The sequence below is a fragment of the Anoplolepis gracilipes genome, chromosome 1 (assembly GCF_047496725.1).
Source record: "Anoplolepis gracilipes chromosome 1, ASM4749672v1, whole genome shotgun sequence".
NCBI lineage: Eukaryota > Metazoa > Arthropoda > Insecta > Hymenoptera > Formicidae > Anoplolepis > Anoplolepis gracilipes.
Genome location: NC_132970.1, coordinates 3,297,205 through 3,324,220, shown reverse-complemented (window position 1 = coordinate 3,324,220; position 27,016 = coordinate 3,297,205). Strand labels below are relative to the sequence as shown.

The window sequence follows — 27,016 nt, the reverse complement described above, 5'->3', positions numbered from 1 at the left end:
TTACAAATTATTTATATATGTATATGTGTATATAAATTATATTTTTAATATTATTCACAATTTAATATATTAATACGCACACATATATACATCAAAACGTTAATATATTATTTATTACATATTATATTAACTAATCTCTTTTTATATGCATAACATTTATTTTTGTGTATTACATATTTATCGTTTATATGTTTTTCTAACAACGTAAGTATAATTATTGTATGCTTATTTGCGAGGAAAAAATTAACTTTACTTCCAAAATACAGTAAAAAAACGATAATTCTCTCTGTGAAGAATGTTTTTGCCTTCACAATTGCTTCTCAGTGCGACCGGCGTCGTTCTTCATTAATTACGTAACATCTTCGTGCATCTATAAATTTTCCAAAGTAGCAAATGGCACGCGCAAATTCAATTCGATCATCTCTCCATCTCGTCGGAGTAGCTCGGATGGCTCTCTCGCTTCGCCAATCTCTTCGCTTGGTCTCCATTCCGCCCCCCGCTTTATCGCCGATTCCGCGATCCTTTAATAACGGCAGCCGTGATTTATCGACAGGGGCATATCAAGCGAGTGGGAAAAAAGAGAGAGAAAGAGGATCTGCGCTGCGGCTTCAGACTCCGCAGGCAGGTGTGTGGATCCGCCCGGAATAGATACATATACATATGTATAGATAGAGGGGTGCACCAAACTATCGATTCATCGCATTTTTCAGGGGCCTCTCTTCGCACGTTTGCCAGAGCTTCGCGTATTCTTTTTTTTTTTTTTTTTTTTTTTTATATTTATTCTGCCGGCCGTCCGACGAAATCTGCTGCGTTCTGAACGCCCGTTTGTTACCGGGAGAATTCCTGCGCGAGAGTGCGCGTTGCAAAATTTTGATGGCTGCAGCTTGCTCTCCATCCGCGAAAAATGAAATGCGCCATCGCATCGCGGTATAACGCAACACCAATCGTACGTTTTGCTCATGAAATTTACTATTTCATTCAAGATATATTAAGAAATTCATAAATTTATATATCAAATTGCTAGTCAGTTACTCGGTTAGTTCCAGGGACGTAATGGGATCGTGGTACTGATTAGATCTCACTGCAGTCTAGGTATGAAATTCCATATCTTGGAATCTACACATAAAATAATATTTTCAGTGAAAAATTTTTTTAACTTGACTTAAAGCTTTATATATATGTTTTGTTGCTAATGAAAATATTGTAGAAAAAATACATATTGTGACAAACGTGAAATTCTTTCTCCCTCCTCTCCTTCATTGACTAATGACCAGATATCAGGGAAAAACGTCCTACTCATTGATATATTTACGTATCTGAACGTTACTCTCGCATAAATATATTAGCAAAAATAATTTTGATAAGAGAGATTCCTTGATGCTGAAGTAAATCATATAGCATATTAAATGTATATATTAAACTTTTGATATTTGCATAAAGAATATTCTACTTTGACATAAAAATAGTTTTTATGATAGAATGTTTATCTATATTAGTATTTGTGCATTTTATATCTCCGTTTCTACAGTAAGCTCTTTCCTTTTACACTCTACTTTCCAACTAGGTTGACTAAGATGAGTAAACGTACCATTCCGCTTAATTTAAACTACATTGTTCTCTTTATACAATTGACAAGCATTTTCTTTTTTTATATCGACGTAAAAGTTATATTTAGATTCAGATCATTGTCCTGCATACCGATAAAATCTCGCACGTGATCTTTATAGTCGCCGGTTTACACATTCTGCCGATTCTGTTATTGTTCGAGCACCAGGAATCGCGAGTGCACCTCATATTTTACAACAATAGAAAATTCCAATATCACGTACTTTGCTCATTCCTTTACTGATCTGTTGTCATTCTTGATTAAATGTCGCGATTCCGAAGAAAAGTGCTTTGTCATCAATATTGTAGCGAGCATCGCCCTAAAAATGCACAGGTCATTCTCCATCAGGTCAATTCACATGGAAATTGCGAGCAACCTGACATCGATTCTTGTAACATTATTATTTTATTTTCGTTGTACGAAAAAAGCTTCGTATTACTTGTAATTTACGTATACCACGTGAAGGTAATCGAGGGAAAATGAGAAAAGGATATTCTTGCGTAAGAAATTCCATGTGTAAAATAGTTTAAGGGAATAAGAAGGAACTTTTTCCTTTCCTCCTTCATCCGGAAACCGGTCGCCGACCAGAGACCGAGACCGCGGGCTTCTTGTATCGACGATCTTCGTGAGGAATTCTCGTTTGTCAGCCGTCAGCCAGGTACTCGGTTGACCGTGACGATCACATGATGCACCCACGAAGGTAACGACCCATCGGAAATCCAAGCGCTTTGTAGCTTGCTCTGCTACGAGCAGCATGCTTATCAGCCCCTATTAATCCGCCTTGCTCTTACGCGCTGATAATAATCACATCGCGTTACCGTTATTCGCGATTTATACCGTTGATCACGGCTGAATTTATCACCGAAGGTCCCCTGCTTTGTTTCTCCCTATGAGCTTCGTTTTCCATCTTCTATGCGCGCGCGAGATCTTCGCTTTCGAGACGATTTCCTTATTACTTTTCATGATTAATGCTGCCACATTATTTAGAGGATTCAATGACGTGACGTCATCGGATCATTTTAATACAGTAATTTTGAGAGAGAAGAGGGACGAAAAAAGAGAGAAGAAAGATCTTTATAATATGTAAAAAAAATTGTTTTAACTACATTATATGTAAAGTATGATTATAATTAATGTTAATTGTCTTATGTCAAAATAATTTAATTAGTATTCAATCAAATTCAAGAGATTTTGAGAAAATTTTTAAGATTGCATGACTAATCATTACGATGACGAAAGTGAGCATCAATAAAATAATTCCTAAAATTTTTTATCGAATATATTAACATTTTGACCGACAGAAGAACCTCGTAAACGCGAAAATTTTATTTCTGATTTTAATGAAATTTTACAGACATGTAAAAGAGGTTAAATAAATTTTGAAATTTTAAGTTGTTGCTAAAAAAAAAACGATTCTAAGAGGTGAAACCACTTCTTACATGTAGAATGGCTTTTTTATACTTTTCTCGAAAATTATTCCAGATATCAACGAAATGTTTTATGTTAAAATTTCACGATAAAAATGTCTGTATTAAAGACATTAACAAAATTTTGAAAATATAATTTTTAATTTAAATTTTTTTCAAAAATTATTATTTTTTAAATTTTATTAATGTGGTTAAATATAAATGTATTTACCACGAAACATTGTATAAAACGTTTGTGTAAGGCATTTTTTAATATCTCGAATAATTTTTAATATATATCGAGAAAAAGAAAAAAGCTGTTCTACGTATGAGGAATAGTTTCCCTTGTTTTTGAGCACCTAAAAATTTCTAAATTCATCTATCTTACCCTCCCCTCCTACGTGTGTATAGTTTTCTTAATCAGGCTTTTCGGGTTTATGAGATTTTCTTGTAAGTGTAAAATCAAATCTACCGTGCATAAATTGTTGGTAGGTAATGTATATCCGCCGGCAATCACTTTCGGACCGTGTGGGATGCAGGTAGATAGGCTAATATCCGTGGTATATCTGCGATACTTTGCCGGTTGAGGGAGGAACAGGTTGCGCGCAGGAGCTCTCTATTCGAGACGCGATGCACGATATGTAGACAATGTATACATCACGAAGGTGTATATTTTCACGCGAATTCCGCACCGGTAGTCGCCGACAACTGGCAAGGTAATAAGAGACGGTTTAGCCGACAGATTGCCTCCTCGCGTAATAGCGCGGCTCCTTTTCCCAACCCGGCCCCAGCGGCTCCCTTCGTTTCTTTTCCTCTGAAGGTGCAGCTTCAATTCCCTCTTTCGCGCCTTGACCCTCTTTTAGCGTGGATTAGTTCGCATAACTGTCGGTGGAACGTCTTTCTTCCTACGATCGTCTATTAAGGATAAATTCGCGAATGATCGTTAGTTTTACATCTGTAAAATATTCAAATATTTTTTCTAATTTTGCACTATATACATATATGTATAAGTGATGTAGCAAATAATTGTAATTATTTTACTACCGTCATTAAAGAAATTAAAGAATTTTGAAAAAAAACAAAAAACTTGATAGATGATCACGAAGATAATTTTTCACTGAATTTAAGGTAGTGAATTAGGCAATGCGAAAAATATTTGGAATGTCTAGGGAGGAACCTCTCTCCGCGGTACTGCGTCATCATGAGAGCGGCCACTGTCACGACCAGAAAATGTGTAGAAATTGAGATAAGTGGAAAATGCGCTGCCGCGAATAACGTAATCTCTGACTGTGCCGCATTTAATTCGCACGAATAGTTTCATAACTGTAAAACAGCTTGCAGGGATAAAAAAAGGATCACAAATCTTGTAACTGCTACTGCTCTTACTTGTATGAAAGCGCGGTATTTTCGATGATAATATCGCGAGAGCGAAATATTACATTTCAAATCTACGTGATCGTGATCTCGTCGTCGAGATCGATCATAAAGTAATCGCATCGTTGTGCGTTGCGGATGCGTTCAAGGTGCAAGCGGATCACGCTCCTCGCTCGCTGCCATGTACAACCGGGGGAAAGGCGTGTTCGTGCACATCCGACATACTCCCGGCGAATAACCGAGCCGAGATTGCCCAAGGCAGTCCTCTCGCAACGGTTGCAAAAATTTCAAAACGCACTCGACTCGCTCTCTCGTTTCGCCCCTCTGTCCTCCGTCGTTGTCTCTCTCGTTTCAATTCGCATTCTTTCGTTACACCGCGTTTCTTCATTATTTTATAGCACTAAATTTTTTCAAGTATTTCCGAATAACGGTTAAATTAATTATTACGTTTAGTTCAATGTTGATAATAATAAATTAATAGTATTAAAATAAATGCAATATAATCCACGATGATGATCTATTTGCTTAAGTTATATTGAATTACAAAATTACGTTAAGATCAACACATTGATACTATATTTGAAATATATATTGTTAGATATTGAATATTGTCAATACATGAACATCAATGGACGATAAAAAATTCCAGATATTTAATATCTACTGACTGGGAGAATTTCTTTAATCAGTCTTCGCACTCACGCGTACACGAATGGATCGTCATATACATGCGCTTTCTTATTATTACGAAACGCATCGTCGGAAAGTAAAGTCGGCCAGAGACAAGTGAGCGTACATGTATATGTGTGTACGGAGTCGCGTCGCTTTAATGTGTATCACCGTGATATATGCGGGTGTACATGCATAATAAATATGCTCGCGCAACGCGCGGTCGCCGTACAGTCATTGCAACGTCACGTGATCACACGCGCGCGACTCTTTCGCTCCGTTCGTGCAACGTAACGAAAGCGTCTCTCCTCTCCTGTACCTCTCCGCCTTGTGGAACGACACTGGATAACGGTTGAGTAGTAATTTAATGCGTTTTGTGTACCAGATATATCCAACCGAAATCATTCTTTTTTTTTCAGCTCAACAAAGATATATTCTGTTTAATAGAAACTTAATTAAACATCATTTTTTCTTTTTTAAATAAAAATTCTGATAAAGCTTCGGTTAACAGTGTTATCTTAAATTATTCGCAATTTTGTAGATTTTTGCAAGAAGCTATTTATTCTTTTATCTATAAATTTATTATTTATATATTTATAAATTTATTATTTATTTATATATATTCGCTATAATTTATATTATATAGCGAATTATGAGGGGAATGGATAATTTAATTAAATACATATTAATATATGATAATATTATTCAATATTATTTATAAATGAATGCGCAGACGCATTTTCGCCAACTGACAAATAGTTCTGTCGTAGATGTATATAACTCCGTGTAAGACGATCGGTTCAAGCCTGGTAGACAAGTAGCGGCGCGATCGGTACGAATAGAGGGTCGGAAAGATTAGATCGACGATAGCGCGTGTTTAACATGCCGCGGGACACGTGTATCAGTGCACCGCGATGCACGCATCGTCGTATACGTGCTACTGTCAGATGTACATACGTAGACTGCGGATCGCAACGTTTTGCTGCTCGGTTTTTTTACGCACAGTGTATTTTTGAAGTAGTTGCATTTTGATAGGAATAAATTAAATCGATTATAATTAATTGGAGAGTAAAAATAAGTAATCGGTTCTATAATTGTATAATAATTTTTAATACATTTGGCATTTTCTTTGACAAATATATATACTCTTTCCAGATTAAGCAAGTGTCAAGTAAAATATACTTTAAAAAAGTATGTTAGATGACAGTATTATATCTGAAATTATTCGTCATAATTTGTCGATATTAAAATTATTTTTAAATTCGCATCATTGATATTACGCGATTTACGCGACCGGAGATTATTCCAAGCAGGAAGGCCGTTCAAGTTGGTGGCTCGATAAATTCTGCCATCGAACGGAATCGAAAGTGGGACGGCATAATCCCACCCAAAATCCATTCGTGGCAAGATTCATTCTTCAACCCTCTTGGCACAACAATGGCCGCTGCCGGTTCGGAACATGATCCACTCTACTCTGCCGATCGTCTCGGTAAAATGGCTGTGAAGAGATTCGTCTTCCTTGTCCTGAACAAGAGCGATTAATGACTATACTTTATAAGGTCGTGTAAGAAACTTGGCATATATTCTCAACCAACTTCGATAAGACAGCACATGCTTTTAATCTTAGTTATAATATTATTTTTTATGAATTTTACTTTGATTGAAAATATTAAATTTTAAATCTCAATAGAAATGCATTAAATAAATTACTGTGGTAATACTGTGTAATTACAATACAATTATTTATTTTACTTATTGAGAAATCAATAAGTATCAATTTATATTTAAAATTCATAGAAAATAATAGTATATTACTATTACTATACAAACACATGTGTTCTTCTATCGGAATGTATTCAAAATATAATAAGGTTTTCGTACATTATGAACATCTGAGAATCTTTTGTAAAGAAAACAAATACAAAAAATTAACATACTATAGATACATAGCATTATTTTTAAAGTCAATTTTTTTCTGAATTCAATATATACGCTCGATAAAAATGACATTAATAAGTCATTTTGATAGTTTGACAAGTTTCAACGTTTTTAATGAAAGTAAAGTTTAATAAAAAAGTAAAGTAAAGTAAAGTTCAAACTTAAATCTGGTTAAAATATCTACTTGAGATTGAAAGACGAATAAAATGTTTGTAATACAAAAATTATATCTTCTTTGAGTTTAACTATATAGGTATATGCAAGAAAAATGATTATGTTATTTCGGAGCTCTCTTCTTGAATTCGATTTTCGTCGCGATTTCATCTGCGTTGCTTCGCTCGTGCCAAAGCACATCTTCAATTAAAGACGGGTACTACTCAGTTGAAGTCAATTTACCTGAGTGCCGACCGAGTCCGAGGGTAAGGAGGCGGTGTCGGAATCGTGCTGTATCAACACTAAAGTCGGTTGCCAACCGCCCGCGGCCGAAACCTACCGCGTGCCGATCTCTCTCTCTCTCTCTCTCTCTCTCTCTCTCTCTCTCTTTCTCTCTCTCCCTTTTTCTCTCTATCTCTCTCCGGTCGGGTGGCCCTGGGTTGCGGGTTCTTACGCCACTGGGATCGATATCCCGGGAGGCCAAACAGTAAACAGCCGGTTGGTCAGGACGGAGTCGGTGGTGGGGCTGCATAACATGGTGGTACCTCACTTCCATCCCCCTGTACCACTTACCACCCGCGCCACCACCGACAAGCAGCGCGCGAGGGTACGAAAGGATGCTACTGCCGGTAGGAGGACGATGACGAAAGGAGGGTAAGCTCCTACGAAGTAGTCGTGACGCTTTGGGATTAACGAACGACGACGATGCGCGCGATTCTCACCGCGAAAGAGACCTCATCGGAATAGACACTGCGCGATGTCCCAGTTTAACTTTCTGACGACGGAACATTTTCGGAAATATTGTTTCATTTACCGAGCAACAGGCTTGGATGAACAGCGATTGCATCCTGACTCTTGATACTTTATCGATTTCAGGAAAATATATCTAGGGAATTAAACTAAATTTTGTGCTATCTATACAAGAAACTATTTTTTTCTGATTAAAGTGTCATTTTAATTTTTATGATAGTCGAAAATATGCTTTTTTTTTATATTCTTATAATGTACTTATTTCGAAATACTACTGTTCTAAGAATTAAAATTATTTTAGTTAAAAAACGAGAGAGAAAAGAAAGGAAGATAATTTTCTATATATATTTAAAGTATATGATATACTTTACAAAAATAATAATTCATGGTTTTAATACGGTGTGTGTGTGTGTGATAAATGCACCTGAAAATCGTAAAAATAAAAATAACGTGAATTTTTAATAAACTTTAGTAAACGATTATGAGAGGCATATTTTTTATAATTGTCGTATTAAAACTGTTGTTTGTGCATATTTACGTAGTGCAATAGTTGAAATAACAGAAATGCAACTTCGTAAAACGGTTGGCGAAACTCTTGGACGATTGCATATATCGTTAGATGCTTGCGGCAAAGAAAGTAGGAAAGAAAGTATTAATCGTCGTTATACGATCGCCATGAAATTTGCGCGCGAATGAAAGGCGACTAATTTGCAGTGTGGTCGCCATGGAACGTCAATCTAATTTAATGTGGACATTTGCTATCAGTTCTCTTTTTTTAGATATCCTTTACTTACGTACCAGAACAAAAATAAAAAGACTTTAATTTCAGGTTTTTCTAAGCTTTCCTCGAGTTAGGCTATTTTAAACGAGCTACGTTCCTTACGACACTATGCCTTTGGAAAAATTATCAGAGCTGATAAATGGGTCGCAACTATTAAATAAATTAAGAAAACACATCCCTTGGGAAAATATCGAATGCGTTGGCTTATGGATTTCCTGCGAGCGCTGACGCCGGCAACGCTTCTCTGTGTAAAGGGAAATATACTCTCTTTCTTTCCCCTCTACTAGCAAGAAACGCGCAAGAGATTGACAAAGGGTTGTAGAGATTGGGCGTTAAGCATATCAACGCGGGTCGTCGAGGGTGGTTGACACGACACGAAAATAACCGACTGTAATTCGTGAAATCGCAAAAACGGTGTGAAAATTATTTTTGCATACATACAAAAAAAAAAAAAAACATGGTGGTCATATTTTGCGCGTACGACTCTTCAATCTATAAAGCTAATTATGCGCCATTTAAATATTTACGACGCAAAGATACCTAATGAAACAATGTCATTTTACATCGTAATTGCGTGACGAGGAGAGATGGTGTAAATCCGCAGAACGACGTGTAGACACAGTTCGTACCTTTCATGGCGCACTAAAAGCGACAAGATTTACGCTCTTAATAGACATTGTCGATTCTGCCGTTACGTTGATACCGCAAGCGGTTACGCCGTTGGCTGCATAAAGGGGAAACGCAGCACCTCGGTAGCCAGTGGTGCTCAATGCGTCTCGCTCATATTTGACGTATTGAAAATTATTAATGAATTTTTAAAGCCATTGTATTCTTACGAACTGCCTTGCGAACGGTTAAAGAGGATCGAAAAAAAAAAAGGCGTGAAATCGGGGATGTTACTCCCGCGCGTTTCCGCGGATATAACTATGTAGAGCAAATTTCTCTAATCTGCTTCGTTTTGCTGCGTCGATTTTGCATGTAAACCATGCAGAAAAGTGCATTGCTAAGTAGACCGTACACAGCAATCGACCTTAGTGCAGTCTGATGTCGTTATCTTCCGGCCCGATTGCGTTAATGCGATTATTTCGCAGCGAAACACTGTTATTTGGAATTTCTCAGAAATCAAACTTGAGATCGAAATTTGTAATCGAGCACTTTATGGAAATTGATCGCGGAAAATATATTCCATCTTTTTTCCCTTTCCCTCTATCCTTTTAAAATACTTCACTTTCTTTCGCATATGTAATATCCATATCGTGTCGCTTAGCAAAGTTTAAATAAAATATTTTGACAAGCAGGTCAAATTTCTCGCTCAAATATCAGATTCCAATCTAGAGATGGAACGTTGAATTGTATTCAAGATCATGTCCGAGTTTATCTTGCTGGATCCCTGCAACGATTGATATTGGTAGATTACACGACTATCACCCTAGTAATCTCTCTTTCTCCCTCTCTTTTTTTGCTGTAAGTTTTTATTACGTCTGTTCCACATTTTCCATCGCTTTCCTTGTCTCGCTTCGTGCTATTACTCCCTCGCTCTCTCGCATTTTTTTTCAGTCATCGGCCTTTCTCTCCCCTTTGTCCCCCTTTTTCTCCTATCTCTGCAACGTCCGTCGCGTCTCTTGTCCGCCTCTCCCCTTTCCCTCTTTCTCTCTCTCTCTCTCTCTCTCTCTCTCTTTCTCTCTCTCTTTTGCCTCTCCTTTTTCTCTCTCCAGCTCCACACCTCTTCGCTTAATAATACACACCAGCGAGAGCCACCCGCTACTACAACGATACACCGGCAGCACCGACAGTATGGCACACCACTTTATTGATCTTCTTTCCCCGCTTTCACAGGTTTCAACCCGAATTTTCTGCCGCTTTATGCAAGCATCGTACGCCCCGTTCGTTTACGCGTCCCTGCACTGGATTTCATCCCTTTGCCGATAAATCGAACTGGCCTCCCGGCTATCCGAGATCTCACCGCTGTCGTAGTGAGGTAGCCTCGCGGTGTTTCGATTTCGCGCTATTCGGCATAATTCGATTTCAAACTGCTTGTTGTAACCAGTCGCTTATCGACAGATCTAGTTTCACGATGTTCCCGCGAAATTTCGAGCCCATTGCAAATACTGGTCAATTTGAGTCTCCGCTTGTTACGGAACGTTTTCATCAACTTTTGTTTCACCGGCGTGAGAGAAAATGTATTTTATCGTTCAGATGACTATTTGTGGAAATATTTTTTGTTTCGACCCGTTAAAACGAACGATCTTTGCATATAGAGGACTAATCACGTTACGCACTGCGTTCCTGTTTAGAAAAGAGAAGTGAACGCGTTGTAAAAGCGATTTATCTCAGGAGAAAGAAAGAAAAAGGATGTTAGGCGAGAGAGCGACAGAGGGGCGGGAGAAGCAGAGGAAAACGCGCGGAGAAAGGTACATCACACGGTATGCCAACGCGGGGAGGAGAGACCCAAGATAGCGAGATGTAATCGCGGTCTGGTTTCTGGGATCACGGGTGGCGTTTGCCGGCCATCAAGGGTAAACACTGTTGCTCGTCTCCGAACGCCTCTTATCCTCCTCTGTCTTCTCTAGAACGCGTCTCGCTTGCCCCTGCCTTCTCGGTTTCTCCTCCTCTACTTCGTCTTCCTTCGTCTTCTTAACAGCTCTCTACTTTTAACCACTCGAGGCAATGATTCACAGTCGCTCTCTCCATCTCGGATCCAAACTGTAACAACCGGAGAGAACGCATTCGATGAGAATACGTTCTTATAGTATATTTGACATACATGTAGCAACTTATTAACTTGGCTAAAAATGAACCAATTCTGAATTAGTATTATTATTGAAAATTGATAATTAATTTTTCTTTTAGATTGACTAATGATCTGTGATGAAAACTTAATGTCGAATTTTCTTAATTTTTCTTAATTTTCCTTAATTATAAAATAAATGATACGTTCAGAAATACATGTATACTGAGGAGATTTGTCATTTAAAGAAATCCGTATGACATTAGTCAAGTTTTGTTATCACTGTAGATTTAACACAATAGCATGAATAATGAATTATTTTTTCAAAAGATGTTAACTGATAATATAGCGAATCTTTCCAATACCATCGTAAAAAAGTTATTACTAGTTATTGTTAGTCTGATGTAAAAAGTCGCACAGACACATTATCGTGAATGATAATGCGCTCCAAGATAATAAGCGTACAGGAGACAATGACGAGCGAAATCATTTCATGGATTATTGCCGTGACACACTAGGAAAACGATGGTTAGATTTTTTTCTCGTGACACGCTTATGTCCGACTTGCATATCGTCGACAATATAATCTGTTCTGTTATATATGTTGCAATATTTTATATATTGATGTTAATTCGTCTCTTAAAATTTGATTTTTTTATTTTTTAAATTGCCAATTGCCTGATAAAACAAAGATAAATTTTAAGATTATTTTATTTCATGTGCTCTATTAAAATTTTTAAAAAAAGTAGATAGTTTGGTACAAGGCTCATATATATATACATATATACATATAATAATGTAAGAGATGAAATATATTCTTCCAGATTATGTAAAATATAATCTAATTTTCTTTATGTTTCAGGTAAGTTGGATACATTATGCGCAATATATTTCATCCGTCTGCGATCTACTACGCAAGTGTAAGTTAATAAATTTTAATAAAATTAATTCATGCGTACTTCATGAAGTTATGTCCGATAACATTGGAATCGTCTCGGTATCGCTTACCGAGAACGGAACTGATTAGTTGATGCGGTGATCCGGTTACGTAGACTCATGTCGATAGCAAAAGACTCTAGCGTTGCAGTGATATAAACAGTTCGTCGTTCACATACGCTCGTGTAAGTGCCTAAATGAAAACAAGTAGGTGGATGTCATTCCTAAGCAGTGGCTCTCATTAACATTTGTCCGCCGAGTGCAGTTAGCCTGGTAACATATTAATTTCCAATGCTAAGTGTAATGGTAATTAAGCATCAATAGAGTCTGTTGCGAATTAATTAAAAAACATTCTATTTATTTCATACGCTTGTTCTGTTTTTCCTCATTGACCGTGTTTTAATTTTAATCATTAACACTGATGAGAGTTTAGATAGGGACTGCAACGTTTGTGGTTTTTAACGTTTTACGTTTTATAATTTTTTTTTCATGTATCACTTTTATATATTTATTTTAAATTTTTGCGCATTTAGATTTTTATATTTAACATCTATTTTGCCTAGCTCCTCCTTCTTATCTAGTTAATTAAAAATAAATAAATTATTAAATTTACTTTATTTATTTAAAGTGTTTCATATACGTCACACTTTACAATATTTCTTTAATAATTGAGACAGTTAACAAATTATTGTTATATTCCACATATGCGTATATCAATCATCGTGCGCATACTTTTAGATGAAAAATGAATATATTATTAATATATAATTAATACAGTTTTTTTCTATATTTTTTATTTACTTTTTTTCACTCCTTTTTTATTCTTCTCGGTGCTTTATTATTATTATTCCACTCATTATAAATTTTATTTTTGTGATAAAAGTTTATAAAAGTTATGTATATATCTTGACGGGAGAGACTTCACTTCGCGTCACACGAAGACGTACTTTTATTTCCAACTCGTTTCCTAATGGCCTTCTTTCTCGCGCGCTCTGTCCTTCTCTGATCACCGACGCGACTCTTTGTTTGCCGGAGGAATTCGCTGACGGCAGGTTTCGCTGGAATCGCGCGATTACAACGCGCACGCCTCGAGATAAATCAGAGAATGCCTACGACGAGAGGTAGCGAGATGAGGCAGAAACAGCGAACGCGTTCGCGTGCAATTCGATCTTATTCCCCGCGATATTTCATTCAAACTTTTTTCATTTTTATTATCGTATAAATACATGCGAATAATCTTAATCAGCAATAAAAAAAAAATGTAGTTCGATAATATCTCCATGATTAGTTGAACATAAATAAAAAAATTCTCGAAATAGAAACGATATGAACGTTTCTGAGTGCAAGATGCAAATGAGAAAACTTGGTTGTATCTTTATAAATAGTTAATGATTTTTTTTGGTCTCGAGTAATATAGTTATTTATAGATGAACACGTGTCGCATAAGGCATATATAGGTAACCTGTTAATAATAAATATAGATCAATTGAGAGTGGATATTTTAAAGACGGTAGTATTAAAAGATCACATCTCGCAGGCATGTAATGTTGCACGCGCACTCGTTGACGCTCTCGGATGTGCGCGTTACGATATGTCGTGCGCAATATGCGACGTTATGCATACAAAATTGGAATTGTTTCCTGTGATTAAATTACATGAGGCGCGCGGTAACGACTTAACCCGTAGTTTCTTAAACGTCACGTAACGATACTCGCGTCGCGGAAATGTTGCATGATTCTCTTCGTATAACATAAACGATATTCGAGATAATTAATTCGAGACAGTCTATATTTTAGTTAAATAAATCATAAGATGAATATATATAGCTTCATGCTGTTCAAAATGCTCCGAATTATTTAAACTTTGTTTGTCTAATATAGAAATTTTATACAACGCCAATTTTATTAACGTAAAATAAAAAATAAATTATGCTTGTTAATAGATTGAATATCCGATAATATACATGAAAAATAACAATTCTATTAATTCCAGTAGCGGAAACATTATTTCTTTGTATTTTTATTCGATACTGAATTTTTAATATTTCACAGCTTACTTTATTCGAAACTTACTTTAGCTAATCTTCTTTAGCTTGACATTTTTGCGGGATAGCGCTTAAAATTTTGTATGACTAAATTGTGGTTGGATATTTTCAGAGTTGTTGAAGTAATATTATTAGTAATATCAATCATCGGATCAAAAGACTATTAAAGCACGAACGCTATTGCACCTTTGACCGTTTTTAAGGATGATCGGGTGGTAAAATTTTGAAAGAAGCCGCGAAGTAACTCCTTTCATCGTCCATCGTCGCTTTCCTCTGGAATCTTTTATCAGTTTTTTCTCTCGTATATACGCGCGAGGAGCACGATGCTACAGAATCTTCGACGTACTTAGTCATCATTAAAAATATATACATACAATCGTTTTTCTTATTTTGCGAATAACTGGTACGTGATAATCGTAAATATGTTTCTTTTTAAATGCACTTCAAATATTCTTTATTTGTTCATTATTGAAAAGAATTATACTATATTTCATTTTTTTACTTATCTAATATTTTCAGAAAATCAATGTTTGTGTGATTCATTGTTTTATTATTCAAATGTATTTTGTGAAATTACCATTGTCCGTTAAATCAAAATTCCGTTGGTGGTGCAAAACAAATTCTGGAGCAAATAAATTTGACAAGAGAGAGGAAAATCGTGCGTAAGAACGCAAAAAATATACTGAAAGAAAGAGAAGGGAGAGGAAAAGATGTGGGTGGAGATTTCACAGATCAACGAAAGAGACGGCATCGACCTCGCAACCAACTCATTGCCTTTGTCCCTTTTCTTGTCCGCGATCTGTTTTTTTTTTTTTTTTTTTTTTTTTTCCTTTTTTTCCTCTCCGGCATTGTTTCTCCACTACACTATTTCGCGTCTCGTTCGAGTAAAATGGAAACACATGCCGAAAAGCATCGTAAAAAAGGAGAAAAGACGAAACCTTCTTCCCGCCTTGCTAGTTGTTTCCAACTCACAGTCAGTCTCGTTGGTTCCGAAAGAGGAAAGCTCTCTGATCGAAAAACATGTTCGATGGAGCGTACATTAGTCGGAAGTAACGTGAAGCTTGGTTCGCTATGAAAATTACATTTGTATCCCGCGGACGTTTCATCCCGTTGGCGACTGAGGCAAAAATCCGAGCCGAATTTTTGATAACTCGCTGACAGATTTCGAAGAGAGAGCGCTCTATCGTTGGACAGCAAGGAACGTGATCCAATCAAGTTTTTGACGTTTCCATTGACTTTCTGTACACAGACAAATATCATGCGCTGCTGCCGCAGCAGCGACAGAGCCTAGCGCTTATACTCTTCGTTAGATGTAGTCGGATGTAGTAAATTAAATTACATTAAAAAGCGAGAATTTTTTTCTACATTTCTCTAATTCACGAAGAATTAAGAATTACGTACATACAGCACAAGTTGTTCTTCTCAATATCGTCGTTTCACATCTACTCGACCATTCGTTTCTTGACGAAGAAATGTGCTTTCCGCTTGCTACATTATTTTCGGTTTCCAGAGCCTGACATACGCATTTGCTTATCTTTATTGTAGCCGCGAATCGGGTCGTATTTTTACAGTTGGCCTTCAGCCGTTCGCGGTTCGTATATCTGTAACGTAAACATCGATAGCCGGAGCTGCGCGGCGTCGTCATAAATGTTTACAATCGACCTTCGATCGTATAACGTGGCTCGTTTACTTCGCGGCCGCCGTTCGACACGTACCGTGCGCATCGCTATTGCGCGAATACTTCGAGGAAGAAACTTACATTAGTCGACAGAGTAGTGACGGAGGAGATAATCGCGGTTTCGTCTCGGTGTCGGAGAGCGATGCTCGAGTCGCAGACTTTCCTCTTCGGTCTCGGTCGAGAAAGAGAGCGCGCGCTCAAAGCGCTTTGCCTCGAGAGATTCAACGAAAGTCGATGCGATGTCGTCTCTTATCTCGCATGATCGTCTTACGTTAACAGAGGTTACATTACGTCGCCGTAAGACATGCGCGCTGCCCTCCGTTTTTCACGAACGCTGCGACACGATTTTTTATGTCGCGTCATTCGTTCGCGCTGGACGAAGATGAGAGGACGATGAAAAAATATACGTGAACGTGCACCGGCCGTTTGTTTCGAAAGTGGACGTGTGATTCTGGTTTCGAAATATTATGATTTTTTTATTTATTTCAGTCAGATGGTAAAACTATATATGATGCTATATATTTTTTTTCTGGCAAAATTATAGAAACTAGACTTTTTTTAAATTATATATATATATATATATATATATATATATATATATATAAATCTTACAAATATATATTCCGAGGAAATGTAAAAGAATTTCAAGCAAAAACTTTGACTTGCGAGCTAAATGAGTAAGAGAATGGTCAACGGCGTAGGTGGGCATCGCTTACTGCGAGAGATCGCCTTTATGGCGCCGCGTTAGACTTTTAATTAAAAGCCTCAACGTCCTCCGCTGTCCGCGTAGTATTATCGTCACGTTCCTGCGGGACGTTGCGTGCCATCCAGCAATTTTACTTCTCATTTACGGGGTATACCATGGCGGCACTCGCAATCGCGAGTAATATCCGCATCGCAATTACTCGCCCCGTCATTCAGCGCCTTGCATCCTGCGGTACACCTCGTCGTTTAATTATCTATTGACAAATAATCGCCTTTCTATCGGTTACATTAGCATAAAGTAGCTGCGCAGCCGTAATCGCGCGTGTCGCAGTTAATCACGCGCGTGTTGCGCAATTAGAAGTTTATCTCAAACATGCGCATGCGTATAGCGGAAACGTCCAGACGAAAAACTTGATATCTCGGCAAGTCTCTCTTTCTCTGTACACCCTTCGCGTCTTTCTTTATTTAATCTCTCATTCTTATTTCGCAACCGCGGCCACACGCCGCTTGTCGATATCTCTCTCCCCGGACGTGAGAACCACTGGCTAATTCACGGCATGCGTCGCGTTGCACGCGTCGCGTCGGTGGTCTCGGATCGTCGCGTCAGCGCCGGATGAGCACCACTGGGACGGATTTGTAGTAAGTGTAAGCAGAGCGGTACAGATGCGTCCTCGCCGCTCGCGCTCGCGCTGGCGCGCGCGTCCGCGTCCGCGCCCGCGCCCGCTTCCGCGCGATCCCCCGCTGTTGAATCCCGGCCCCGGCCCCGGCCCCGGCGTACTGCGAAGCCGCGCGATGACGCAACGGCCAAGTGGAGGAGGTTGTTGGGAGTATATACGGGCGACGGCGACGTGTCGCGCGAATGCGCCTGTGTAAAAGCTTCGGCGCGGTCAGCTGCGCGGGAGGCCTTTAAGTCGCTCTTGCGACTATGCCATTTCCCGCCCGTGTGTTCTCTTTCTTCTTTTTTTCTTCATTCTTAACTCTCTTCATGCAGGTCTCTCTCAAGAATTTTTGTCAAGACGGTGTTGCGTTAATTTCCATTAAATATCTATTTTTAAGTTTTTTTGAAAATAATCGCATTGAGCTTAATCAATTACATGGTTATCAAAGTAATTATTAATTTGATAAACATTATTGCGAATAATCTGAAAGATGCGATGAAAAAAAAAGAGTGATATTGCTTAAATATCTATTATTAGATTCTTCTGAAATAATTACATCGGGGGATTAATTAATTAATTATATAATAGGAAATTTCCTATGGTTGTCAAAAAAAATTATTCCTTTGATAAACATTACTTTAAAGAATCTGAGGGGTGCGAGGAAACGATTAATGTAATAATTTTGATTTTTACTTGACGATTAGGTCGTTTTTAAAATTAAAAACATCGTTTCTATAACATTGAAATTAACAAAGAAATTATCGCACCTAAGCGATATTAAGAAGGGACACGATAACGACAACTTAAGTGATTAAAACAGCGTTCCTGGTATACCAACTGTTTCGCAGCGTGTACTATCAGAGCGATATACACCGGTCGTACGCAGTTACGGTACACCCACGGTAGTTGAAGCGAGGAGGAGAGTCCCGGGGTGGAGAGGGACGGGGTCTATAAGGTTCGTTCTAGAAGTCGTAGTGTCGGGTGGCATCGGACAGACAGCCGGCGGCCTCGGCTGCAGATCAGAACGAGTGAGGCTAGGCGAGGCGAGGCGAGGCGAGGCGCGGCGCGGCGGAGTCTCCGTGTCGAAGTGCCTCGAATCGGTCTGAGAGAGGACGAGCCGAGTCGAGCTCGACCGAACGTAGCCGACGACGTGTCTCGCGTGCCTCCCCGCGAGAGAGTAGCCCAGGGCCTCCCAGCGGTCGGTCGCGACGCACGTAGTCAGTGGCTGACGACTTCTCGGGACGTCAGGTTCTCTGTATTGGGGGGACCGTTGTCGCTCCACGTCTCCTGGTCTTACCACGTGCGTAGCGCGAGGACAGCCATACGTACGACGCGAAGGGCATTCCCGGCGAGACGCGAGATATGCAATTCTGTAGCTCGACAATTTCGAACTCTCGTCCCCTTCGCGAAATATGCAATCACGTGGAAGAGATAGTAGCGAAATTTACGGAAGCACGAGCGAAAATATTTGATGAGAATCGTGTCGGTGTACTAGTTTTGACCAATTGCAGTGAATATTCGTTAACGTCGACGGTATATCCTCTTCAGATAACACTGACTTCGGTGAACTCTGACGAATGGATTGTTATGACAAAACTTAATTGAAGGTTATTGGCATCGCGCGTGAAATAAACCTCTGATAAAATAATCTGACAGTTTTCGAATCTGAAACGTGATGTAATCATCGGTAAAACTTTGACAAGGTGTGTTATTTTTTTTTTTTTTTTTTTTTTTTTTTGTTTGTTTTTTTTTCAAATATTCGAGAGAAAAATATGAACGAAAGCAAAGTATTAGACGTGGCAAGATCGTTCGCGAACGTTACGACGTTAGAATGTTTAAATTTGTCGCAATAACTTGACCATGTACTTATCGCTACCGGGGCTTTCGTTAGCAACTCTTATCGACGCTACGAGAATAACCTGATCGTGCAACGTAAATATTATGAATGCGCAGATCTCTCAATCGAGCGAATCGATTTCGAATGATCATGCCGGTACGTCGTGGTCAACGCAACGTCATTGTACTCGCATGACAAGCTTAGTTGACACGCGCGGGAAAACTACGAAACGGAATCTTCCTACGACGTAAAGTCATCGCTTCACCTGAGTCTAACGAAAGTGAAGTTTTAAAGCAACGAGAATAATGCAACGCGAATGCGTCCATCGCCAGATAATATTGAAAATGAAAAGAGATAAATCTAAGATTAAAGAGAGGACAAGAAGAATGATTTTTTGAAATACGGAAAACAGGTGAAAAACGGAGCGAAAGGATAAGGAAAAAACGAAGGAACAAAAGATTGACTGAAAAAAAAAAAAAAGGGACGAGAAGAAAGAGTAAACGACGAAACGCGCGGTGGAAGAAAACGGAAACGCGGAGAGGGGGAGGGAGATATAGAGATTTCTGGGCACGCGCACTTCACCTGCTAGCGTGTAGTGGCACGCGCCATACTCACCGCCTCCTCCCTGCCACCCCCGTCGTCACTCACCCTGCTGCCACTGCACCCCCCTCTCTCTCTCTCTCTTTCCTTGCCCACCCCATCCATTCTCCCTTTTCTCTCTCTCTCACGCGCGCCCTCCTGGCCCTACTGCCGTGTTCGTCGCCGCTTTCACCCTCCCCCTCTCCCGCGGGAATCCCCTCCCGTGTTCCTCTCTCACGCGTGCCGCGGCCACGAAGAGGCCGGGACGCGCGGGAGTCAATCGCTCGCGGTCTTCGACAGGGCGAGCACCCAAGGTCCTTGCACTCCTCTCTTCCCTTCTCAGTGCGCTTCAGTTTGCGAAACGTTCGCCAAGTCTCTCTCTCGACCTATCGAAATTAACATCGGCGATAATTCTGCGGATAATAATCGGCGGAACGTTCTTCCCGTTTTTTCTCGTGCGAGCTTTTTCTTTCCTCGCGGTCAGCCTCGCACGTGTATCGCTACAGCCGAGATAAGAGTTAGAAAACGAGGAAAGAGAGACAGAGCGACAGCAAGATTAACAACCGTAAACGACGTTATCCCTCTCGACGATTTCCTCTCTCGCTCTGGCATTTGTGCCGTGATTCGAAGTGGACGGAATGCACAAGTGCTCCTTGACGGATTATAGACGGCTGATACCGTAGTGCTTGCGTTTTCCTCGTTTCGTTAAAGGGACGTAGCGATTATCTTATTCGCTCGTTGGATGTCGAGGGGCCGAGACGCCGCACGACGAGAGTCGTCAACCGATGTTTGCGTATGAAAGAATCCGGTCGCCTACCTCCGTCTCATCCTCCTTCTGCTGTGCGTCTGCTGCGAGGGGGGAGACGCGCGCGATCTCTGTACTGTAAACCGAGTGAGCAAAGGGGCAACGGAGAGAAGGACGACGACGACGAGGACGACAACGACAACGACGAGGAGAGTCGTACGAGCGAAGCGCGCGAGAAAAACACGAACGGGACAACACACACGTTGGGGCGATGAAAGGCGGGAAAGAAGAGGACGCGTGAGAAGAAGGCAGGAAACGGAAAGAGCGGAGCCCACGATAGAAGGGGAAGCAACGCGTGCTTAAACGCGTCGTTCCTTCCATCGTGAGACGAAAATAGTCTCGCGAGACTAAGGTAGGCGCGAACACCGACGAACGAACGAAACATCGACGACAGAGGGGAGGGCAGACAAGAATGCGAGGCCGATATAACAGTTCGTCGCGTTTCGTACTGTGCGACGAGCGGTGATTGTAATCAACGACGATTCTCTCGGCGGTGAAGTGAGAGAGAGAGAGAGAGAGAGAGAGAGAGAACTTACGAACGTGAATCGTCAACACTTTCTGGTATCGCGGTGACGGTGGTGGCTTTCTACTCCGCCAGGAGAGTTGACGTTGACGTGCGAGCGATCAGCTGTTCGGCGGAGCGCGCGAGAAGCCCACGCGTGACGTCGTGCGAGAACCGAGAATCCGCGCCGCGTATTCCGCGTCGCCGTTCAGAAAACCACCTGTTGACGATTTACGAGAGAAAATCGAAGCGCGCGGTCGCGTTTCGTCGCGATTTTCTTCGTTCTGCGTTCATCCGTTCCCACGCTCATTCGTAGACCGAGAGAGACCACGTCGAGGGATCGTTTTCTCGAACGAAAACGCGTCGCCGTGTGTGGAGCGTGCGATACGAGGTGATAGCGCAAGCGTCAATAGGAAGCCTCGCGCGTCTTTCTTGCCAGATATGTTGTTACAAGGACGAGAATTGTGCGTGACGTCGTCAAGACTGTTTTTATGAAAAGTATTCTTCAAAAACAGTGGCAAACTGTCATTTTTTTCTAGAAAATGTAAATTTGTATCAAAAGAGTTTTTGTGTAACAAATTGTTTTTCGAAAAATTATTAAAGTGCGAGACTCGGTGTGTTTCGCACGTTGCAGAGACGCTTAAACAATCGCGTCGCGTCAATTGCTTTTCACAGCCGGTGTGTTATCGTCGATACATATTCGCTGTCAACGAAGTCGCCGACTCTGTGTGAGAACTCGAGTGCAGAGGTCAGGGAATAGTTAGTGGACGATACGCGTCGTATACACACACATACACGCACGCACGCACGCACGCACGCACGCACGCACGCACGCAAGGTCGAAAGAAGTGTAGTGTTCTCTCGATGAGAGAGAATCGGTGACTTGAGTGAGAAAGCGATAAACCGAGCGACGAAAAGAATTCTCTGAGACGCACATATGGAAATAACGTTGATACGTTAATACGTTATCGACGATGATAGCTAGTCAAATTGTTAGATTGTGGGCATTATATACATTTGACGAATGATCGATAGGAAATTGACTCTGCATACGTTCTGAGAGCGTGAACAAAGTTACGGAAGGCTCGAGTGACATTCAACGGCAACGAGTGCACGGACATTAATTAAGTAAAGGCTCTCCGGTGCAGTTTATCGCACTTTTCCGCGGGTCGCGCGTGGTGCTTAGTTCTCATTCGATGCCATCGAGATAACGGTATAATCGAATTAAATGCGCGAGCGCAACTCGGACAAGTGTATTGTGCGTTGTGTGAATGTACGTTTTCCTCGTGAATAACATTGACTTCTTAATAGCCATTCGCGGTTTGCGATTATTTGAAAATATTTAACGGAGATTGGACGTCGCGACAACACGGGGTATCGAGAGAGGACGATGACGCGTATCGTTGTAAACGAGTAAAAGAAAGATGACATTCAAGTTTCGTTGATATCTACAATCACTACGAAAAAGTGTTTTGACGAACGTTTTGAAGGCAAAATCTGCTGCGTTGATACAACGACACAGAGAACGCAGAATCTGGAGGGGCATGGTAGGCCCCCCTCAGCCAGGGCCTCAGGCCCGGGTGGCCTCTCTATGAAAAGAAATTTTTCTTCTACCACGTCGTTCGTGCCACATTAGACTACCTGGAATGATGGTATGTGTTTGCCTTTGCATTTTAAATATCAAAATTTCTTTAGAATATGTAACGCGTTATGAATATATCGATAAATAAATAAATAAGAAAGATCATGTAGATAATTGTAGCTCTCGAATCAAAGCCTCGTACCATGTATATCAATGCTGATTCGTTACCGCCTTATGTCTATCTTTGTCGCTTAATATTTGTTTTTAAATACATGAACAGGAAATATTACGTCAAGCGTTCTGATTAGAATGAATATTTACGATAGTAAGAAGAAGACACGTGTTAAAGATTTGCGAAATTTCGAGTTCTCGCGTCCGTTTCCTGTACGTCTTCCGCTTTCACAGATACAAAGAAACCGGAAACTGCTGACCGTCGTAACTGTATTACGCACTGTACAGAGAGAGGCCCCCGCTGTCCCCGTATTGAAATCGCGCCTTGTGTCTCTCGGAGCATAACATACAGGTGCATCCGTACCGTAAGTTTGCATTGCAACACCGCGCGCGCGACTCCTCCCAGCTGAATGGCAAGAGAGAGGAAGAGACGTTTGTTATTTCGACGAGCATTTATTCATTGTTGTAACATTGCTATTTTGAAAATTACGCTCCGACATTCAAGAGGGTTCTCTATCGAGTGTGATATATTTGTTTACGCATCACGCTCGATTGCTTTTATTATCTCGCCTAATACTTCATTGATTTATAATAGCGAATAGCTAATGAATTAAATCTGAAAATTTGCGCGAATCGAAGAAAGTGCCGCGGCGGGGACGATACGGGATCAATCATTTCCTGGCGATCGAGAGCGTTGGATCGAACAAATTGAAGCTAAGAAAAAATGATATTTACTCATCGTTACTATAAATATTAACTTCAATTCTGTCACTTGTATTTTCCAATTTTTATTTCTTATTTTTTTCAAGCTAATTGAAATTTCCTTTTTACGAAGCTGTATTTAATTAGATAATCTTTTTGTAACGTTGCGCAAAAATTACTGTAGGCATATTAAAATCACAATTAAGCAAAATTAAGGATTTAGAAAAATGGCATTCCGCGCGTTGTTGCGTTTTTTACAACGTTAAGAAATCGGCACGTTTTAACGGGATTGGCCGGATGTTTAAGCGCGATATTGTAAATTTGATAATGAGACCGTCGAAACAAATAATGCGAGTTTGAGGAGCCCACAGGTCTTTCTCGCGCAACGAAAGAGAACTAATTTCGTTGGTCGCCCGGTTAAACTTGGCGTTGCTGGTTTTCGGCCGCCAAATGCGAATCTCTTGCTCGCGGGAACGCCCCGGGGAGAGCTGCATGCGCACACGTAGAGGACAATAGATTGACCGCCGTGTATCTAACGGCATTCTGGCGGTCGGACGACCGATAATAGGGGCATCCCATTGCGCGCGGCTCGCGGACATTCCGCGCGCTCTCCCTCTGTCCCTGATGCACCGGTTCCGTTGCACTAATCACCGGTTCGCGATCCGGGGCGTTAGTCGACAGAATCGGCGAGTCGTACACGGCGGCATATGCCGTACCGTACCGTACCGTATCGTACCGTACCGTACCGTACCGTACCGTTCCTGCGTCCTCCGGTATTTTCTTTCCACAGCCTTCTACGATCGCAACCGTCGTTGCTTCCTCGCTGATTTGTCTCTCGTTGACGACCTTCGTAAAATTCGCGATATACAGGTGTTCGTATCGTAGTAAGAAAATATTGATATATACTTTAAAGTCAGACCTACAGAATATAAAAAAAAAAAATCGTATCGCAATAAGTCGGTATTTGTGAATGTCATTATAAAATGTAATTTTTTTATTGACATTTAATATATTAATAATGCATATCATTCATTATATGTATTACTGTGTTAGAACTTTGCGAATGCTAATGGAATTCTGAGTAAAAACGCAACGTGAAAATCTCTTAGGCGCATTCCGTTATCTTCCGCGTTTCACCGAGTCAAAATTAGTCTAGCGATATTAACGTAACTGTGCTTTCAGTGTTGCTTGCTGGGTTCTAGTTCATAACTATTATCTGTAGAAAACTAGCTCTTCTCTTTCCGGTCAATCTATATTACAATATTCATTGAGAAAGATTTCTCATTTTATATTATTCTTAAATTTTCAATGAGAAAACTAAACCAATACTATTACAGTCAAGTGTTAAATTTTAACAAAAGTTGTACGCGGCTCACATGTACTTTTACATCGCGCACGATTGAAATTACGTTGCTCCAAATATATCTTTCAGCGATAAATTTTAGAATCGATCAGTTTTCGAATTTTACCACAATCGAATCTCGGGTCGAAAAAAATCATATTTGGACGCGCGAATTAAGTTAAATTTGTGGGCGAAATGACAGGGGATGGATAGTTTGCAGTTTACGCGCAATGACGCGGCATCCCGTTTTCTGGCGTGTCATAACAAGGGATTAAGCCTCGCACGGACGGTCGGCTCATGGCTGCAAGTCGGAATTATTTATACCACTTGATTACGCGCCGCGCGCGCTACGCCGAGTCGTACCGAAGCCACCGGCGGAAACAAACGAGCCGGCAGAGGAGATGGAACGGAGCGAGCGAGGGAGAGGCCCTTTCCTCTCCGGTCGTCGCGCGACGCGTCTTCGGGCGCGCGGATCTCGCTCTATCGACGATCGGATGCCGATGCTGCAGCTAGCAGCGTCGTACATTCACGCTCGGTCGTTATCGGCGATGTCAGGAGCGCGATAACGAGGACAATTCGCGTTCGACGCGTAATGACATTGAGAAAAGTCGGTGCGTATCTATTTGTCTTGGTCACGTTCTGCTCGAACGACGACGCGAGTGTTTGACATGAAATTTCGGGTCATCCTTGGAGGTCTTTTTTTTAATATCGCAAATAGCTTGAATCATATATCGATACAAAATTTTTACACTGTCATCGCGCAGATTTGATTGAGATTAATTGGATATTTGTATTAAAATTTGAAAAAAAATTATATGCATTCAAAAAAATATTTTCCTACTTGTTAGATAGATTTTTAGATGTCACAATTAAAATTTGTCGCTACTTTTTGTATCTGTTAGAATATTGTTTGTCACGTATAGAATTTATAGCGGCAATATTCTAGCAATACCTCTAGAAAATTTAGATTCCATTGCCAAATATTAATCAAAAATATAATTGTCCTTAACAAGATAAACATCAGAGAAAAATTTTCTGTCTAAATTACACTAATAGTACAGATATAAATTCTGTCTCTATGTTATTTAAATTGATTAAGTACAAAAAAATATGCGGTATTTCACAGTATTTATTAATCATTTATTTACCTCAGTTAATTTTTCGCACCCAAAACATTTTTGCTATAATTGCAAGACTATTTTTTTGAGTGTGGTTTTTAATAAAATTTTCAATAAATTGTAACCATTGACTATTTTCACAGCTAAATTAAATTTCCGTACTTTATTGGTTATTATATTTTGCATCGAAGGAGATAAGACAATCGACTATCATTCGGAACAGGATCATTACTAAACAACAGAAATAGAGCGTGTTGCCAAACAAGCAACGGATCCACTGGTTAACCGCGATAAATTTACTTTGGCGACGAATGGATACTTTAGAGTTGAAACCACGTCCAGATCATCGCGCTATTATCGATATTATTTATTATTACATCTTCCGTTTGGTCAGAATTGCCAAGAAAGCTGAAATCGCGCATTTCTGTTAATCATTTTTCGACTCTGATTATAACGTCCAATCGTGTGCTATTCTGCGATCGATTTTGGGCGGTGCGAGGCCTATACAGATTTACGTCAATCGTCACGGGGTATTACGTCACAACGATTTGTCTTGATTCCACGTGTACACGTTTTTGAAATAAAGCGCGTGTCTTCGAAATTCTCGATTTGGATCACAAAAATACTCGCCCGATGACCTTGGGTACACTTTAAACGGCAATCCAATGTTTCGCGATCTCTCTTTCTCTCTGCGATTCTGTCGATAGTCTTCCGTTGGTGTCTGAAAAGATATATTTAGCCTGCGTATCGAAGAACGAAGATGGTCGATGCAGTGACGGGAAGGGAAAGAGAGAGAGGAGCTATCCGAAATAATCATGATTCGTGACTCGCGCACATTAATGCTATCGCTACAGCGCTCTTTCTTCTTTTTTCCTGCGAACACATTCTTTTTTCCTATTTCATGCTCCTCGCAAGCACGACAGTATGTGTTGGTTTTTTCTGGTTTTTTTT

The 27,016-nt window shown here is 40.1% G+C and overlaps 1 protein-coding gene and 1 long non-coding RNA gene across 14 annotated transcripts in view; one reads left to right on the top strand and one right to left on the bottom strand.

The window, feature by feature from the left end:
• Positions 1 to 27,016, top strand: part of Mam (uncharacterized) — a 164,603-nt gene that overhangs the window by 64,920 nt on the left and 72,667 nt on the right. For 5 of the 12 annotated variants that reach the window (XM_072896296.1, XM_072896311.1, XM_072896288.1 and 2 more), the window contains one exon: positions 12,268 to 12,325. The exons of 5 other annotated variants lie outside the window; for them this stretch is intronic. In XM_072896296.1, coding sequence (XP_072752397.1) covers positions 12,284 to 12,325 — 42 coding nt within the window. In that variant the 5' untranslated portion in view covers positions 12,268 to 12,283. Of the gene's footprint in view, positions 1 to 12,267; positions 12,326 to 17,572; positions 22,803 to 27,016 lie in introns of those variants that run through there. 2 more of the 12 variants (XM_072896330.1, XM_072896322.1) reach the window with 1 other exon arrangement.
• Positions 10,379 to 17,045, bottom strand: LOC140667952 (uncharacterized). 2 transcript variants are annotated; one of them, XR_012047090.1, is made up of 4 exons: positions 16,780 to 17,045; positions 16,145 to 16,514; positions 12,365 to 12,611; positions 10,379 to 11,380 (listed from the first exon to the last, which is right to left on the bottom strand). It is a non-coding gene; the product is annotated as an uncharacterized lncRNA (long non-coding RNA). The 2 variants fall into 2 exon arrangements; XR_012047091.1 differs by lacking the exons at positions 16,145 to 16,514; positions 16,780 to 17,045 and adding an exon at positions 13,289 to 13,357.